Source organism: Argopecten irradians, chromosome 15 (genome assembly GCF_041381155.1).
Source record: "Argopecten irradians isolate NY chromosome 15, Ai_NY, whole genome shotgun sequence".
NCBI classification, from domain to species: Eukaryota; Metazoa; Mollusca; class Bivalvia; order Pectinida; family Pectinidae; genus Argopecten; species Argopecten irradians.
The window spans coordinates 4,174,217-4,194,647 of record NC_091148.1 but is presented as its reverse complement, the minus strand read 5'-3'; the positions used below and the strand labels follow the sequence as shown (position 1 = coordinate 4,194,647).

General features: G+C 38.4%; 2 protein-coding genes across 2 annotated transcripts; both read right to left on the bottom strand.

Moving 5' to 3' along the window:
• Positions 1-1,593: 1,593 nt before the first annotated feature.
• LOC138309054 (uncharacterized) lies at positions 1,594-6,214 on the bottom strand. The gene is made up of 2 exons (XM_069250175.1): positions 6,123-6,214; positions 1,594-3,429 (listed from the first exon to the last, which is right to left on the bottom strand). The coding sequence occupies exon 2, from the start codon at positions 3,414-3,416 to the stop codon at positions 2,088-2,090; it is 1,329 nt and encodes a 442-aa protein (XP_069106276.1). The 5' UTR covers positions 3,417-3,429; positions 6,123-6,214; the 3' UTR covers positions 1,594-2,087.
• A 2,710-nt stretch (positions 6,215-8,924) lies between these two features.
• Positions 8,925-20,293, bottom strand: LOC138309167 (activator of basal transcription 1-like). Its single transcript, XM_069250327.1, has 3 exons — positions 20,043-20,293; positions 18,362-18,530; positions 8,925-9,361 (listed from the first exon to the last, which is right to left on the bottom strand). The coding sequence occupies exons 1-3, from the start codon at positions 20,272-20,274 to the stop codon at positions 8,956-8,958; spliced, it is 807 nt and encodes a 268-aa protein (XP_069106428.1). The 5' UTR covers positions 20,275-20,293; the 3' UTR covers positions 8,925-8,955.
• Positions 20,294-20,431: the final 138 nt, after the last annotated feature.

Here is a 20,431-nt window from a genome sequence, read left to right as displayed (position 1 = left end):
AATCTGAATGTATTTAAAAGCTGCGTTTGTTTGTATAAATCAAATCAAATGGCTGTTGATATGTATTATCCCCCGTAATAGGGGTAAATCCTATAAATCGCTACTTGTCCTGGAGTTCTGCATGGATTGTAAACAAATTTGGCCACAAACATCCTTGGGGGAAGGGGAACAGAACTTGTATCAATTTTGGCTCTGACCCCCCAGGGGCAGGAGGGGCGGGACCAAATAGGGGAAATAGAGGTAAATCCTATAAATCGCTACTTGTCCTAGAGTTCTGCATGGATTGTAACCAAATTTGGCCACAAACATCTTTGAGGAAACGGGAACAGAAGGGGAAGGGGAACTGAACTTGTATAAATTTTGGCTCTGACCCCCGGGGCAGGAAGGGTGGGGCCCTATAGGGGAATTAGAAATAAATATTCAAATTCCTTCAGAAAAGAAACAATGAACCTGTATTCAGAACATTACTTGGCATTACAAACCAGGTGAGCGATACAGGCCCTCTCGGCCTCTTGTACGTCATATTTCAACAGCAGGCTTATTATGTTGCTTGTGTTCAAAACTTTAGTGTGCATCACACGATATGAATGCCAATATTTCTTGTTTAAGTACAAATGTAAATCTATGGTAATACAGAGGATAAGTAAATGACAAATGCAAACAAATAGATCTTAGTCATTCTTAAACAACTTGTTACATCAAAGTTTCACCAATATCACCTTATTTAGGTCTCCTGCACGGAGACTTGTACTATAAATGTATAGTAAATGACCTTGATCTACATGACAGACTCAAAAAAGTTAATACAGTAAACTTAACCTCAACATTTTGAAGTTAAAAGTTGTTAGCATGTCCTATCAGAGGGGGGTAAGAGCCAAAAGTTCTGTTTCCCTTCCCCCAATGATGTTTGTGGCCAAATTTTCAAATTTGGCCACAATCCATGCAAAACTCTAGGACAAGTAGCGATTTATAGGATTTTCCTCTAATTCCGCCCCTCCTGCCCCCGGGGGGTCAGAGCCAAAATTTATACAAGTTCTGTTCCCTTTCACCCAAGGATGTTTGTATCCAAATTTGGTTACAATCCATGCAGAACTCTAGGACAAGTAGCGATTTATAGGATTTAACCTCTATTTCCCCTATTGGGCCCGCCCCTCCTGCCCCCGGAGGGGTCAAAGCCAAAATTTATACAAGTTCTGTTCCCGTTTCCTCAAAGATGTTTGTGGTCAAATTTGGTTACAATTCATGCAGAACTCTAGGACAAGTAGCGATTTATAGGATTTAACCTCTATTTCCCCTATTGGGCCCGCCCCTCCTGCCTCGGGGGGTCAGAGCCAAAATTTATACAAGTTCTGTTCCCTTTCACCCAAGGATGTCTGTAGCTAAATTTGGTTACAATCCATGCAGAACTATGACTAGTAGCGATTTAAAGGAAATGTGGACGGACGGACGGACGACGGACGTCGCGCCATGACATAAGCTCACTGGCCCTGCGGGCCAGGTGAGCTAAAAATATAAAACGAAAATCATATTTTTTCTCATTGATTTTTGATTATTGTAATAGTTGTACTTAAATAAAAGTCAGAATGGCATTCATATCGTAAGATGGATACTATATTAAAGCTTTGGACACAAACAACATTAAAAGCTTGTAGTTGCATGGGGTATAAAAATTATAAAATGACAATCATACTTTTTCAGATAATCCTAATAATATTTTTTTCTCATTTATTTTTGTTTGAAAGAGACTTTTTCCCCAGTTCTCCTTTACTCCTTGCTCCATGATCATGACACAATCTTAGACTTAAGCTTACGAATTAGCCAGACTGAAATGATGTAACGTTTGGTAACATCATCCTTGATTGGCTAATTAATTAAGTCTAAACTATTGACGTACAGTTTTGGACTTAATATTGTTTTATGATCCAATCCTGACCCCAAGATCCTGTTACGGTCATAAGTCTGAAACAGTCACATGTTCACACTTAATTAGCCAATCAAGACGGCGTTACAAAAACGGCCATTGGTCTGAAACAGTAATAAGTTCACACTTAATTAGCCAATCACAGATGGCGTTACAAAAAGTTACACTACTTTTTATTGACTAAGCAAAATCTTAGGTCTAAGGGTGCTTCATGATCAGGATCCTGGGGTTTGACCACTTGTCCGAAATGCTTTTGCTCTCCATTTAATTCATCTTGGATTCTTGTAATCTTTCCTATTTGTTGGTCCAATTTATCGATGTGTGTTGTTTCATGATCTGGATCCCGAGGTTTGACTTCTTGCCCGAATTGATGTTGCTGTCTTTTTAACTCATTTTGAATTCTTCTAGTCTTTCTTTTCCGTTGCTTCTTTTTATCGATGAGTGTTGATTCATGATCATGATCCTGGGGTTCGACTTCTTGCCCGCAATACTTTTGCTGTCTTTTTAACTCATCTTGAATTCTTGTTATCATTCTTTTCTGTTGCTTGAGTTTATCGATGAGTGCCTTTCGATCCATGTCGACGTGTCTCGATTTCTTTTCTATGTAATCAATATCGGTTACAGGACTGTTTTCAAGCTGACGTAATTTTTCGTCTTGACGTCTTTTTCTTCCATCCAACATGTGCCTTACCTTTGAACATGGTTGACATCTTGCACCCTGTACTAAAAACTTGCATACAATGTGACGAATCGTGGAAGAGTAGGCGACAACCCCCTTCACTGCTTTAAAGTCTCCTTCTCTATAGGCTGTGGTATCTCCTGCGTTATTTTTTATATGATCTCCAATTTCTACCATGCTTTGGAAGCACTCATCCGGACTTCCTATACAAACACTATAGTCATTCAGTTTTCCCAAAAGAGCAGTTACTTTCATCGGAGTATCGAACACATCTGGAAGTCCAATCCAAAATTCGTGATCTCTGGATAACTCAATCTGATGAACGAAAAGTCTAGCCTTTAAATTTCGACCTATTGTCACTGACAACTTCACTGTAGGTTGACTGACGGAAGGGTAGAGTTCCAGTATTTGAATATTCTCCGAACAGGAGTTCATTTGGTATGGGAAAGTCACAACACTTGATAATGCTGATCGGAAGCCGTCATAAAACGACAAGGTATCCATAGTTTCACAAACGTCTTCCAAAGTATCCGATTCATTTTCAAGTCTCTTAGGAATACCGTATCCGGGTTCAGTTTTTGTCACAGTGGTGGCAGCGGTGGGATCACTACCAGGTCCAGAGCACAACAGTTTATGATCCTGCTGCTGATGACCATCTTCTACAACTTTTTCCTCAAATAAAGGACTAATGTTCTCTTGCTTGATACTGGGCATAGAGTCACCACAAGTATAGGATTCATTTTGTTCGAGTATTCTGTACTTACATTTCTTTGGGGGAATGCCAATACGCTTTCTGCGTGAAATGTAACCGTCCATGTTTAAATTGTGTCTGAAAAAAGATGATATAAAAATAAAATTTAAGTTAAAAATACAATGTTAAACTGTTAAAAATATATGTACAGTGAAATGCGTTCGTTCAAACCACAAATCACGTGAATAGTTTCAACCAGTCGTATGCGCGTTCATCGGCTCCGGAATAGCATCAGTCAAACTGTGGGCGGAGTTTAGTAACAGCGATAATCTAACTGAGGGCGGGGTTTACCTGTTATAGTTGTTACACAATTAATACCGCAACAATTTGGCACACAAAATCGTAAAATAAAATACATGCATGTATATATTCATGACCTACATGTACAAAATATACAAAGCCACATGTACAGTCACAGGTTAAAGTGAGTGTAAATTTGGTATTTCAGTATCTCAACTTTACAATACTATTTTATTTGAAATCACATGAGCTAGAGTCGTTACTTAATACATGTACATGTATATTCCAAACGTCAAATTATTCTTTCTTGAACTACAATAGAGTGTTTTAGCAGAACTTATCATAGGTTTGAATAGAAATTTACATGCATACTTTTAAAAATTACTATTACAATTCAAACAACTATAACAATTAGAGGTGGGATGTCTGCTTCCACATGAAACATCTCCATAAGGCAAAAAAAAAATGTCTGTTTAGGTTACAAGACCTACCCTAGTTTTTTAGCCATGACCCTATTATTTTCTGTATCTAAAATGATACTACTATATATATATAGTTTTACTCAATCAGAGCTAGTGCGCTGTTTATATCTTCTTTCTTAGTCAAATCTCCAATAAAAAAAATCCCTACCTACTGACCCCATGTAACCATAACCAGTCATATTTTTTGGCCTCATATATACGAAGCTATCAAGTTATAGTGTTGTAGTCTTTCGATGGTTATATGGTACGATTGAATTAAAAAACATGTTTGAAACCTTTTTATCGCCAAGTGTATGCTAACAAAGCTTTGGTAAAAAGGTGTGACCAAGTCAAATCAGTAGATTTCTTTGAAGTCAACATTGTTTGCGCTACACCACATGCGTCTAACCTATTGAGGCAACTTCCCAGAGTTTTCATTGGCTGTCGTAACAAAATGTTACAACATTTGAGGGAGGAGTCTAATCCGGACACTTGAACGCAGTTCACTTTATCAGGGGTTTCAGTATCAGGTGGTACCGCCTGATTTGTGTTAAATTTCATTAGATACCATACAGATAGTATAGAAAGGCACCCCTTGAAAGGTGCAATTGTACAGCCTCTCTTGAAAGATAATGAAGCCCCTGATGTATACCATATTTACAACATTTACATTTTACATTGTAGATACAGCTGAGCTCAGTTAAAAACTTAAAGAGCATGAAGGTATATTTTTATGTATCGACTTAATTAGCAAAATGAATTCTATTATTATAAGATATTGATTCACGTCATTAACAATACCAAGGATTTATAAGTGATAAGGATTTGTCGCTGTCTGTTTCCACTTTTTAAACACCATGCAAGCCACTAATACACGTAACAGCTACTTGTCTTATTGAATCAAATGAAACACCAATGTAAATATCAGTGGACTTCTAATCCTTGCTTTCTGGACGGAAGATTTAGAATGAAATACAATTTCATGTAATGACAGCCCTCTTCAGAAAGTAAGACGCAAGGACTAATATGAGAAGGATAAGTCACATGGGATTTTGGACAAGTACGGCACATGCCCATTGTGTTTGTGCTCTGACCGTGACGCTGGACGACGACTGATTTTCCTTTGATATCCGACGGCGCAGCTTTTGATGTAGCTGCAGGTACGAGGGTTATCGGCTTACTTTCTGAAGCGTGCTGTCATTTTATGAGCTGTCGTATTTTTTAACGAAAAATTGAAGACATTTCTTCTAAGTCTCCCGTCTTTAAAGCAAGTAATAAACGTTGTGAAATTTAATTAACTTTACATCGGAGTTTCGTTTGACTCGATAGGACAAGTATTTGTTGAGAAAATGGGTTTCTTTTTCCGGTGCATAGGCGTCTTGCGTGGTGTTCAGTAGTGTAAAGAAACAGTGACGAATCCTTCTCACACATAAATTCTGCCTACATCAAAGGCTGCGCCGGCGGATATCAGTCGGCGTCTAACGTCACGGTCAGTGCACAAACACAAATGCACTCGCGACGTATTCGTCCCCAAGTGAGTAGGCATAACCTTCTCACTTATAAATCCTTCACAACACAGAGAATTTGACTACATGTATTGTAAAGACCAGCATAGTTTTACTTTCTTAAAGGGGCTGGTCACCATTACAAGAAAAAAGTGTTTCGAGCATTCAATGACTTACAACATTTTAAACTCATAGTGCTAGGATATATACTTGTCTGTAACCTTTCATATTACATTTACATTTATCTCACATCATATGAACAATGTCGTAATTAATTTAGTTTTAAACTTGTGTTTTATTTCACTTGATAAGGCAACTTTTTGTCACGAGTTTTAATTTAGGTAACGTTACACATTTCAAATTGAATGGTCACTGTTGTTTATGCTTTCACCTCATGGACATGTACAGCTAATATACATGTAGTACGCCAGGCCCTTTAGATAATCTATTTATATGTAGGCTATGTAAAAACAAATATAACATAATCTATGCACATCGATTGATTACTAAAATGTTGACAAAATGTCCAGTATCCTTTTACCAAAACTATCTCAGTTATACTTACTTTGAATGGTTTGTATTGTTTACACACAGTCATGCGTTGAGGAAGTATACATGCACTCCTACGTTGGATGATGGCGTTTCGTTCCACTTGGCTGGATGAATGAAGGGAAATAACTCTGACAGAACAAGGTGTCTCAAGGATCATATATAGCTTTATCACAGAGCGCTCTAAGGCCATTTTTATAGACGTTTTATACATTTAGTAGGTCTACATCAAAAGTGGCATGATGGTTTACTTTTGTATCTGTTCACTTTTTATTACACTTTAAATCCTTTATGTGTTTTTTTTCTGGGTATATACCATTATTTGTAATATTATTACTATTATTATGACTTTTTTGGTAAGGTAGTAGGCCTTTAATTATCCCATATATGGTGCATACAGCACAGTTCATATTTTCTTTCATTTTAAACTATAATTTATTAGTGCTTCTAACTAATGCTACATTAGCATATATATGTCATTTTTTTATTTGTACTTTTAACATTAGCATATATATGTCATTTTTTTATTTGTACTTTAAACCGATTTTATTGCGATATTTCATATACAATGGGATTGGGCATTGTGCACAAGTTTTCCAACTAAAATGAAGCACTCTCCCTACAGAACTCTAATTACAAACATAACAAGGAGCACAAAATGGCATTAACATAAATTATTTGAAATGATTTTAGAGAGATTTACATACCAGGGCCAGGGCGTAAGAAGCGAGGGGGGGGGCAAAACATGTCTTTTTGCCCCCCCCCCCCCCATTTCGCCGACTGAAATGTTCTAAAAATGCATATATCAAAGAAAAAAAAAGGGTCCTCCTGCACATTTTTCGTACTTCACACTAAAAAATATTGCGCTGCGCGACGCATTTCCTAAAACGTTCAAGCACATAATGTTCAAACCTTTGATAGAAGAAATTCAATACACATGAAATACACTAAAATAGTCCATTTAGGGATTCTACGTACTACATTTGTATTTTAAAAAAATGTCTCTTAAAAGATTACTTTGTTTATATATCTTAGCAAGACAATTAATTCATTATTATTTTGAGTTACAAAACAATGCGCCGATGGTGTGAAGCTGGTATGTTCAGATCGAGCAGGGTTGCCAATGATATGACGACACAATTATCACAATTATCATTTCTAAATGCCGGGTACTTTAAATCGAAAAATTACCATGGTAAGAACGCTTTAAAATCATTAAAATACATCGTGAAACTCATTTCAGCCATTCTAAATCGTAATTTTTTTCACGGCGGATACCCCCGGACCTCCAAAACACCAAAATCTCACGCCTTCGGGCGCTCTCAAATTCATCAAAATGCATCGGAAACTCATCTTAGCCATTATAAATTGTAATATTTTTCCCCGGGGGGGGGGGGAGACCCCCGAAACCCCCAAGCACCAAAATCTCGCGCTTTCGGGCGCTCGTAAAATCATCAAAATACATTCTAAACTCATCTCAGCCATTCTAAATCGTAATATTTTTCCCGGTGTCGACCCCCACATCCCAAAATCTCGCGCCTTCGGCGCTCACACGCTAATTTGGCCAATTTGCGTATTCGTCAATTTCCTTTTAGCGACCCCACTGTCTATAAATGTGTACAAGGATTATATTTAATGATATATGAAAAAAAGTATATAAAGTATATATGGTTGTGTGTTGAATTAATCTCCTCCTGTAGGTGCGGTGCAGGGGGGGGGGGGGGTTACAAAATATTCAGGACCTTTGCCCCCCCCCCCCCCCCCCCCCCATTACGTTTCATCTTCCTACGCCACTGCATACGGGGTATGTATATAATTTCTGTATATGTAATCACTTCCGATCCGGAATGTTATATGGTTCTAATATGCAACGTTAAAAAAGCTTCTCATATTTTGTTGCTGTATTTGTTTGTCATTTTACTTACAATGTACCTTCCGCTGGTACATGTACATGAATACAGTGTTACCAAGAAGTTTTGTACTTAGGCATTGATGTCACTATTTTTCAACTTGGAGGTTTTTGGGGAAATTTTGTGAATCCGCGTAGCAAACAAAACTTCTGAAATGTAGTGGAGCTTTATGCAAATATCCCCATTTTTCAGATTTTCTGGGGGTCAAGAAAAACACTTTCCCAGATTTTAATTTGTGGCAACTCTTTTTCTGGTATAAAACAAAGTCAGAACTGTATGAAAAACAAAGAAAAAATTCTGTTGCAATGATTTTGTGGTAAAATCCTACCTTTACTGGACTAATGAGATCACAGGGGGAACTGGATTAGGGTAACTGCAGTTACCTGTATCAAACATGACAGCGATACAAAAATATGAGGAAATTGTACTGTCTGTTCACAGAATATATAGTAATTCTCTGGCATAACCGCAGCGGTAGTTTACAAAATGTCGGTCAATTTTAGCCGAGAAATTGACAACATTAGATTCAAATACATCTATATGATTAAATTATGGTGATAAAGATAAAAACTTGACGTCTACAGCTAGAATAACATCCCCTACTAACATCCAGGTATGTGTCAAAGCCGCATTATCGGAATAATTTTTGACCAGACATAATCAATGGTCGGTCGTACCTGATTTGTTTCCCAAACCTTTATAGAGGGACCATGCAGTAGCAGAAATGTGAGTCAGAAGGTGATATCTTTTCCGTTACAACAGTAGCTAAACCGCCATAGATTATGTCTTGTAGTAAGTAATATCAGCAGAATTTGAAGGGTAACTACAGTTACCCTAATCTGGTTCCCCTCTGGAGATGGATACAGTCAACACTACATGCCCACTGTTGTTGTAGGTACAATATAAAAAAGACAATTACATTTTTTTACTCATTTTTATTCAGCTATCTCCCCCAGACAAACCCCCTGAAAATATATTTTTGAGAAACGAAGTCCTTGCTGCAACAGATTTTTTCCTCACTATTTCTTTCTTCCCTTTTCGCTTTGAGTTTGAAAAGTCACTTTTTCCGTCTAGTTTTCTTTTCTTATTTAACATGAGGTCCTCCTCTGTGTCTTTCTGTGTGATAACAAATGTTTTTTCGTCTGTTTTTTCTTCTTTGCCTCCATCTACAGGTTTGCCCTGTTTCCTTTTCCGTTCACGGATGTGCTCCTTGACCTGGTGACCTTCAGCGTTTCGGATATGGAACTGGGCCTGTCGTTTGACCTGCGATATCTCTGTCCTCATTCTCTGTTTACGAACCTCTTTCTCATACGCAAGTCTTTCGTTCAGATGAGCCCACTTAAATCTGTGAAAGAAAATATGTTTTAAATAATCTAATAGAAAATATAAGAATTATATGTATAGGTCATTAAACAGTGGGGCAAAGAAATAATTCCATCAGTGAGGAGAGAAAAATACTGTCAAATTTTAAAGTCAGTCTGGTAAATATCTTCAATACTCAAGGGGTTACTATCACTGTAGTTATGTGGATATTCTGACAGTGATAGTAACCCCTTGAATTTTGAGGATATCTGATAAAGCTTTGTAAATTTAGATGATATTTTTGTCCAGACTGTTGGAAATACTTTTTAGCCTCATATATAGTTTACTTAAAATTAGCCTTGTAATTCCGCTCCCCTACAATGCTGTATGATATGCTCCGATACCAGATCTAACAATGTTATCTGTTTAGTGTCACTTTAGTAGCCAATCAGGTGTTGCCTATGAATCTTGACTGAGGTCAGCCCTTGGCCTAGAATCGGAATATCTTAGGACTTTCTCTTAGCCATTTATACTTCTGTGAGAATCTGCAACCACACCAAAGACTTTATAGGCGGCATGCTGACAGCTAACCATAGGGGTCATGCTGAGGTGACTCCTAGCAGTCGGAAAGTTGTTAGACCGTATATTGGAGTGTATATGTATTGAAGTGCATCAGTGGAGGGAAATAACAAGTCTAATTTTAATTATATTGTTGCCCTGGCCCATATACGCTACTTCCGAGTAACCTGTACCTACAGGCCTATGTTTGTAACTACTTCCGAGTAATCTGTACCTACAGGCCTATGTTTGTAACTACTTCCCAGTAATCTGTACCTACAGGCCTATGTTTGTAACTACTTCCCAGTAATCTGTACCTACAGGCCTATGTTTGTAACTACTTCCCAGTAATCTGTACCTACAGGCCTATGTTTGTAACTACTTCCCAGTAATCTGTACCTACAGGCCTATGTTTGTAACTACTTCCCAGTAATCTGTACCTACAGGCCTATGTTTGTAACTACTTCCCAGTAATCTGTACCTACAGGCCTATGTTTGTAACTACTTCCTAGTAATCTGTACCTACAGGCCTATGTTTGTAACTACTTCCGAGTAATCTGTACCTACAGGCCTATGTTTGTAACTACTTCCCAGTAATCTGTACCTACAGGCCTATGTTTGTAACTACTTCCCAGTAATCTGTACCTACAGGCCTATGTTTGTAACTACTTCCCAGTAATCTGTACTTACAGGCCTATGTTTGTAACTAGTGTTGGGAATCGGTTGTAAAATGGTTATCGATCATCGGTTTAGGACAATTTACTAATTATCGATTTTATAATCGGATACTATTTATAGAAAGCTCTCCTATATTTATATATTTCACCTTTTAGTTTTTCTGAAGAATTTTAAAAAGATATCCACTGAACGAACAGTCATGAAGAAGTATTTTTTTAATTCAAATTCTTGAGTATCTATGATGTTTAAAATATTTTGATGTGATTTTGCCCTGATATATATATCATAATAAAGGTTCAGAACAGTATAAGATAAGCATGAGTTATCTCCCATTTTAAATAATCGATTATTACCTTTCATAATCGATAGTCTTTGGAAACTCCAACTATTGTAACTACTTCCATAATCTGTACTACAGGCCTATGTTGTAACTACTTCCAGTAATCTGTACCTACAGCCTATGTTTGTAACTACTTCCCAGTAATCTGTACCTACAGCCATGTTTGTAACTACTTCAGTAATCTGTACCTACAGGCCTATGTTTGTAACTACTTCCCAGTAATCTGTACCTACAGGCCTATGTTTGTAACTACTTCCCAGTAATCTGTACCTACAGGCCTATGTTTGTAACTACTTCCAGTAATCTGTACCTACAGGCCTATGTTTGTAACTACTTCCAGTAATCTGTACCTACAGGCCTATGTTTGTAACTACTTCCCAGTAATCTGTACCTACAGGCCTATGTTTGTAACTACTTCCCAGTAATCTGTACCTACAGGCCTATACTTATAGTTTTGTAACTACTTCCTCTTCCAGTAATCTGTACCTACAGGCCTATGTTTGTAACTACTTCCCAGTAATCTGTACCTACAGGCCTATGTTTGTAACTACTTCCCAGTAATCTGTACCTACAGGCCTATGTTTGTAACTACTTCCCAGTAATCTGTACCTACAGGCCTATGTTTGTAACTACTTCCCAGTAATCTGTACCTACAGGCCTATGTTTGTAACTACTTCCCAGTAATCTGTACCTACAGGCCTATGTTTGTAACTACTTCCCAGTAATCTGTACCTACAGGCCTATGTTTGTAACTACTTCCAGTAATCTGTACCTACAGGCCTATGTTTGTAACTACTTCCCAGTAATCTGTACCTACAGGCCTATGTTTGTAACTACTTCCCAGTAATCTGTACCTACAGGCCTATGTTTGTAACTACTTCCCAGTAATCTGTACCTACAGGCCTATGTTTGTAACTACTTCCCAGTAATCTGTACCTACAGGCCTATGTTTGTAACTACTTCCCAGTAATCTGTACCTACAGGCCTATGTTTGTAACTACTTCCCAGTAATCTGTACCTACAGGCCTATGTTTGTAACTACTTCCCAGTAATCTGTACCTACAGGCCTATGTTTGGTAACTACTTCCCAGTAATCTGTACCTACAGGCCTATGTTTGTAACTACTTCCCAGTAATCTGTACCTACAGGCCTATGTTTGTAACTACTTCCCAGTAATCTGTACCTACAGGCCTATGTTTGTAACTACTTCCAGTAATCTGTACCTACAGGCCTATGTTTGTAACTACTTCCCAGTAATCTGTACCTACAGGCCTATGTTTGTAACTACTTCCCAGTAATCTGTACCTACAGGCCTATGTTTGTAACTACTTCCCAGTAATCTGTACCTACAGGCCTATGTTTGTAACTACTTCCCAGTAATCTGTACCTACAGGCCTATGTTTGTAACTACTTCCCAGTAATCTGTACCTACAGGCCTATGTTTGTAACTACTTCCCAGTAATCTGTACCTACAGGCCTATGTTTGTAACTACTTCCCAGTAATCTGTACCTACAGGCCTATGTTTGTAACTACTTCCCAGTAATCTGTACCTACAGGCCTATGTTTGTAACTACTTCCCAGTAATCTGTACCTACAGGCCTATGTTTGTAACTACTTCCCAGTAATCTGTACCTACAGGCCTATGTTTGTAACTACTTCCCAGTATCTTCCTACAGGCCTATGTTTGTAACTACTTCCAGTAATCTGTACCTACAGGCCTATGTTTGTAACTACTTCCCAGTAATCTGTACCTACAGGCCTATGTTTGTAACTACTTCCCAGTAATCTGTACCTACAGGCCTATGTTTGTAACTACTTCCCAGTAATCTGTACCTACAGGCCTATGTTTGTAACTACTTCCCAGTAATCTGTACCTACAGGCCTATGTTTGTAACTACTTCCCAGTAATCTGTACCTACAGGCCTATGTTTGTAACTACTTCCCAGTAATCTGTACCTACAGGCCTATGTTTGTAACTACTTCCCCAGTAATCTGTACCTACAGGCCTATGTTTGTAACTACTTCCCAGTAATCTGTACCTACAGGCCTATGTTTGTAACTACTTCCCAGTAATCTGTACCTACAGGCCTATGTTTGTAACTACTTCCCAGTAATCTGTACCTACAGGCCTATGTTTGTAACTACTTCCCAGTAATCTGTACCTACAGGCCTATGTTTGTAACTACTTCCCAGTAATCTGTACCTACAGGCCTATGTTTGTAACTACTTCCCAGTAATCTGTACCTACAGGCCTATGTTTGTAACTACTTCCCAGTAATCTGTACCTACAGGCCTATGTTTGTAACTACTTCCCAGTAATCTGTACCTACAGGCCTATGTTTGTAACTACTTCCCAGTAATCTGTACCTACAGGCCTATGTTTGTAACTACTTCCCAGTAATCTGTACCTACAGGCCTATGTTTGTAACTACTTCCCAGTAATCTGTACCTACAGGCCTATGTTTGTAACTACTTCCCAGTAATCTGTACCTACAGGCCTATGTTTGTAACTACTTCCCAGTAATCTGTACCTACAGGCCTATGTTTGTAACTACTTCCAGTAATCTGTACCTACAGGCCTATGTTTGTAACTACTTCCCAGTAATCTGTACCTACAGGCCTATGTTTGTAACTACTTCCCAGTAATCTGTACCTACAGGCCTATGTTTGTAACTACTTCCCAGTAATCTGTACCTACAGGCCTATGTTTGTAAACTACTTCCCAGTAATCTGTACCTACAGGCCTATGTTTGTAACTACTTCCCAGTAATCTGTACCTACAGGCCTATGTTTGTAACTACTTCCCAGTAATCTGTACCTACAGGCCTATGTTTGTAACTACTTCCCAGTAATCTGTACCTACAGGCCTATGTTTGTAACTACTTCCCAGTAATCTGTACCTACAGGCCTATGTTTGTAACTACTTCCCAGTAATCTGTACCTACAGGCCTATGTTTGTAACTACTTCCCAGTAATCTGTACCTACAGGCCTATGTTTGTAACTACTTCCCAGTAATCTGTACCTACAGGCCTATGTTTGTAACTACTTCCCAGTAATCTGTACCTACAGGCCTATGTTTGTAACTACTTCCCAGTAATCTGTACCTACAGGCCTATGTTTGTAACTACTTCCCAGTAATCTGTACCTACAGGCCTATGTTTGTAACTACTTCCCAGTAATCTGTACCTACAGGCCTATGTTTGTAACTACTTCCGAGTAATCTGTACCTACAGGCCTATGTTTGTAACTACTTCCCAGTAATCTGTACCTACAGGCCTATGTTTGTAACTACTTCCCAGTAATCTGTACCTACAGGCCTATGTTTGTAACTACTTCCCAGTAATCTGTACCTACAGGCCTATGTTTGTAACTACTTCCCAGTAATCTGTACCTACAGGCCTATGTTTGTAACTACTTCCCAGTAATCTGTACCTACAGGCCTATGTTTGTAACTACTTCCCAGTAATCTGTACCTACAGGCCTATGTTTGTAACTACTTCCCAGTAATCTGTACCTACAGGCCTATGTTTGTAACTACTTCCCAGTAATCTGTACCTACAGGCCTATGTTTGTAACTACTTCCCAGTAATCTGTACCTACAGGCCTATGTTTGTAACTACTTCCCAGTAATCTGTACCTACAGGCCTATGTTTGTAACTACTTCCCAGTAATCTGTACCTACAGGCCTATGTTTGTAACTACTTCCCAGTAATCTGTACCTACAGGCCTATGTTTGTAACTACTTCCCAGTAATCTGTACCTACAGGCCTATGTTTGTAACTACTTCCCAGTAATCTGTACCTACAGGCCTATGTTTGTAACTACTTCCCAGTAATCTGTACCTACAGGCCTATGTTTGTAACTACTTCCCAGTAATCTGTACCTACAGGCCTATGTTTGTAACTACTTCCCAGTAATCTGTACCTACAGGCCTATGTTTGTAACTACATGTACTTCCCAGTAATCTGTACCTACAGGCCTATGTTTGTAACTACTTCCCAGTAATCTGTACCTACAGGCCTATGTTTGTAACTACTTTCGAGTAATCTGTACCTACAGGCCTATGTTTGTAACTACTTCCGAGTAATCTGTACCTACAGGCCTATGTTTGTAACTACTTCCCAGTAATCTGTACCTACAGGCCTATGTTTGTAACTACTTCCCAGTAATCTGTACCTACAGGCCTATGTTTGTAACTACATGTACTTCCCAGTAATCTGTACCTACAGGCCTATGTTTGTAACTACTTCCCAGTAATCTGTACCTACAGGCCTATGTTTGTAACTACTTCCCAGTAATCTGTACCTACAGGCCTATGTTTGTAACTACTTCCCAGTAATCTGTACCTACAGGCCTATGTTTGTAACTACTTCCCAGTAATCTGTACCTACAGGCCTATGTTTGTAACTACTTCCCAGTAATCTGTACCTACAGGCCTATGTTTGTAACTACTTCCCAGTAATCTGTACCTACAGGCCTATGTTTGTAACTACTTCCCAGTAATCTGTACCTACAGGCCTATGTTTGTAACTACTTCCCAGTAATCTGTACCTACAGGCCTATGTTTGTAACTACTTCCCAGTAATCTGTACCTACAGGCCTATGTTTGTAACTACTTCCCAGTAATCTGTACCTACAGGCCTATGTTTGTAACTACTTCCCAGTAATCTGTACCTACAGGCCTATGTTTGTAACTACTTCCAAGTAATCTGTACCTACAGGCCTATGTTTGTAACTACTTCCCAGTAATCTGTACCTACAGGCCTATGTTTGTAACTACTTCCCAGTAATCTGTACCTACAGGCCTATGTTTGTAACTACTTCCCAGTAATCTGTACCTACAGGCCTATGTTTGTAACTACTTCCCAGTAATCTGTACCTACAGGCCTATGTTTGTAACTACTTCCCAGTAATCTGTACCTACAGGCCTATGTTTGTAACTACTTTCGAGTAATCTGTACCTACAGGCCTATGTTTGTAACTACTTCCGAGTAATCTTTACCTACAGGCCTATGTTTGTAACTACTTCCCAGTAATCTGTACCTACAGGCCTATGTTTGTAACTACTTCCCAGTAATCTGTACCTACAGGCCTATGTTTGTAACTACTTCCCAGTAATCTGTACCTACAGGCCTATGTTTGTAACTACTTCCCAGTAATCTGTACCTACAGGCCTATGTTTGTAACTACTTCCCAGTAATCTGTACCTACAGGCCTATGTTTGTAACTACTTCCCAGTAATCTGTACCTACAGGCCTATGTTTGTAACTACTTCCAGTAATCTGTACCTACAGGCCTATGTTTGTAACTACTTCCCAGTAATCTGTACCTACAGGCCTATGTTTGTAACTACTTCCCAGTAATCTGTACCTACAGGCCTATGTTTGTAACTACTTCCCAGTAATCTGTACCTACAGGCCTATGTTTGTAACTACTTCCCAGTAATCTGTACCTACAGGCCTATGTTTGTAACTACTTCCCAGTAATCTGTACCTACAGGCCTATGTTTGTAACTACATGTACTTCCCAGTAATCTGTACCTACAGGCCTATGTTTGTAACTACTTCCCAGTAATCTGTACCTACAGGCCTATGTTTGTAACTACTTCCCAGTAATCTGTACCTACAGGCCTATGTTTGTAACTACTTCCCAGTAATCTGTACCTACAGGCCTATGTTTGTAACTACTTCCCAGTAATCTGTACCTACAGGCCTATGTTTGTAACTACTTCCCAGTAATCTGTACCTACAGGCCTATGTTTGTAACTACTTCCCAGTAATCTGTACCTACAGGCCTATGTTTGTAACTACTTCCCAGTAATCTGTACCTACAGGCCTATGTTTGTAACTACTTCCCAGTAATCTGTACCTACAGGCCTATGTTTGTAACTACTTCCCAGTAATCTGTACCTACAGGCCTATGTTTGTAACTACTTCCCAGTAATCTGTACCTACAGGCCTATGTTTGTAACTACTTCCCAGTAATCTGTACCTACAGGCCTATGTTTGTAACTACTTCCCAGTAATCTGTACCTACAGGCCTATGTTTGTAACTACTTCCCAGTAATCTGTACCTACAGGCCTATGTTTGTAACTACTTCCGAGTAATCTGTACCTACAGGCCTATGTTTGTAACTACTTCCGAGTAATCTGTACCTACAGGCCTATGTTTGTAACTACTTCCCAGTAATCTGTACCTACAGGCCTATGTTTGTAACTACTTCCCAGTAATCTGTACCTACAGGCCTATGTTTGTAACTACTTCCCAGTAATCTGTACCTACAGGCCTATGTTTGTAACTACTTCCCAGTAATCTGTACCTACAGGCCTATGTTTGTAACTACTTCCAGTAATCTGTACCTACAGGCCTATGTTTGTAACTACTTCCCAGTAATCTGTACCTACAGGCCTATGTTTGTAACTACTTCCCAGTAATCTGTACCTACAGGCCTATGTTTGTAACTACTTCCCAGTAATCTGTACCTACAGGCCTATGTTTGTAACTACTTCCCAGTAATTCTGTACCTACAGGCCTATGTTTGTAACTACTTCCCAGTAATCTGTACCTACAGGCCTATGTTTGTAACTACTTCCCAGTAATCTGTACCTACAGGCCTATGTTTGTAACTACTTCCCAGTAATCTGTACCTACAGGCCTATGTTTGTAACTACTTCCCAGTAATCTGTACCTACAGGCCTATGTTTGTAACTACTTCCCGTAATCTGTACCTACAGGCCTATGTTTGTAACTACTTCCCAGTAATCTGTACCTACAGGCCTATGTTTGTAACTACTTCCCAGTAATCTGTACCTACAGGCCTATGTTTGTAACTACTTCCCAGTAATCTGTACCTACAGGCCTATGTTTGTAACTACTTCCCAGTAATCTGTACCTACAGGCCTATGTTTGTAACTACTTCCCAGTAATCTGTACCTACAGGCCTATGTTTGTAACTACTTCCCAGTAATCTGTACCTACAGGCCTATGTTTGTAACTACTTCCCAGTAATCTGTACCTACAGGCCTATGTTTGTAACTACTTCCCAGTAATCTGTACCTACGGACCTATGTTTGTAACTACTTCCCAGTATTCTGTACCTACAGGCCTATGTTTGTAACTACTTCCCAGTAGCCATCTTGGATTTTGATAGTCAAAGTTTGTTATTGCTATTTCTCAGAAAGTATTGAAGGATCATTCTCAAATTTTACATGTAGGTCCTCCAAGGAGCCATCTTGAATTTTGATAATTGAAGTTTGTTACTGCTATTTCTTAGTACTGAAGCGATCTGTTTCAAATTTTATATGTAGTATGTTTGAAATAGTTTGAAAAGTAGAGAAAAGATCCATCTTTCCATTTTCAGACATACCCGGTACTAGATCATTCTTTGGTTGGTGCCAACTGCCAAGATCCCTCTTGTTTGTTTATGAAGTTTAACACAAGGAAAGTCATATTTCTTATTTGTTACCTGTGTAGATACTTGATATTCCAGAGTTCGTCGTACCACTGGCTTGACTTTTTCCCCCCAACATTGGTGTTGTTCAGTGATAAAGCAACTTGTTTGGCGACTTTCTTGCTACTGTACTCTAGCCAGCCTTCTGTAAATAGTCGTCCTTTCTTTGTATTAGCTCCCCGCTCTGAAACAAAATTAATAAAACCAATGGATTAATATTATTTCACATTCAGTTTAAAAAAAAATAAATCTGTTTTACAATTAAAAGTTGTGTAATTAAATATCAATACCCTGTTGACTCCATGGTATAATTATTACTTCTGTGGCAGAAATTGAATACTGATATGTTATTTCCAGATCCCAAAACAACATGGGTGAAGTACAATTTACCGTCAATTTGTCCCAACTTCCAGTGATTGTGACATCATATTTTGACTTGAATTGAAAAATTTTAATTTATACACATCATATTTTGACTTGAATTGAAACCTCTGTAATGGGCTGAGTTACTCATCAGTGTATAATTCAATTGTTATAGCATCTGGCTAGAGGTCATGGTTTTGAACCCCGGTCTGCGAGGTCTGGTCACTACGTATACATTTTCTCCTTTCCTGTTACAGTTGAGCTTTCCAGTCCATTTTTCAAGCATTGGGAGTACACTTAGCAGACAAAATTGTAGATTATTACATATGTCTTTGAGGATGAGGAGTGGACAATCAAATGGAGAAAGCAGAGAGTTGAGTGCAGGGGTTTCAATATCAGGTGGTACCCGGTACTTTTTGCATTATATAGCATACAGTGGCATAGAAAAGTACCCTCTAAAATTGCATTTGTACCATCTCTCCTGACAGATAATTATATATATATATATAATGAAAACCCTGTGAGTGTATAGGAAGAAGCGGTTTAGAGATCCTCAACATACACATGTAAAGAATGACTTATTATTACTGCTGTTGTTTAGTCCCAACTTCCGGTGATAATGTCGAAAAATGACGTCGCGTGACAATCACCAAAAGGTGGTACTAATCGACGGTAAATCATACTGATATCCATATTGTTTTGGGATCTCAAAACCTTGTCTTAGAATGGGTTGATCATCCGTGACCAGGAATCTCAAATGGTAGACTGTATCTGGCTAGTGTTCAAGCCACTACATATTGTAATCCTTAAAGCCCCACTACCTTTCCGAAACTACTTTTGATTTTTTAAATGGGAATAAAAGTTTTTAACTTACTGATATTACTACACTTACCATCACCTATTTAAAAATTTTATCTTAATAAATATATTGCTAATTATTATATTGGGTCGTTTTATGTTTCCCGCCGTCATCCTAATCATCCTAATTGATTATCAATGCGCCAAACGGCAAAACAGCGACATGAACCTTCACTGTTAACGTAGTTTACGCAGGGAATCATACATTTTTTTTTCGTATATTCCAGTAAGGAATAGCCACTACATTTTTCTTCTCCTGTTACAATACCATCTATTATTAGCACTGGCGGATCCAGATTTTTTTCTTTTGTGCAATCCAGACTGAACAAGAGTAACTAAGGTCATTGAGAGGTCAATGTTAGTCTTTTTCTCATCGAAAGTTATTTTGCTTATCGTTACTCTCTCAGCGTTAGACATGGCATACAAATGTATAGAGTACAGTACAGTAGTGCTAAAAATCTAAGTTGTGATTTACCATTTGGCTGAAGAAAAATTCTTTCGACGTCCCCATATTCACTAAATATATCACGTATTTTCTTCACACTCATAAACGGCGGAATTCTACTGAGATATATCACCCCAGGAACAACTTCTTTCTTCTTTGTCTGTGTTATTTTTGGTGAAATCGCAGTGCTATCACTGTCCGTGTGTTCAATGTCCGCCATCTTTCTTTTCACATAGGACGGGGATTCCCCTTCTGGCGACATCGAGGCTGTAAATAAATGCCAATAATATCAGAAACATATTACATATTATATATATTTTCTGATAATATGGACTAGAAAAGTATTAATATTATTATTATTATCAATTGTTGTTTATTATTTTTCCGACCCAAAAAATAGATTTTATTAAAGTTACTAA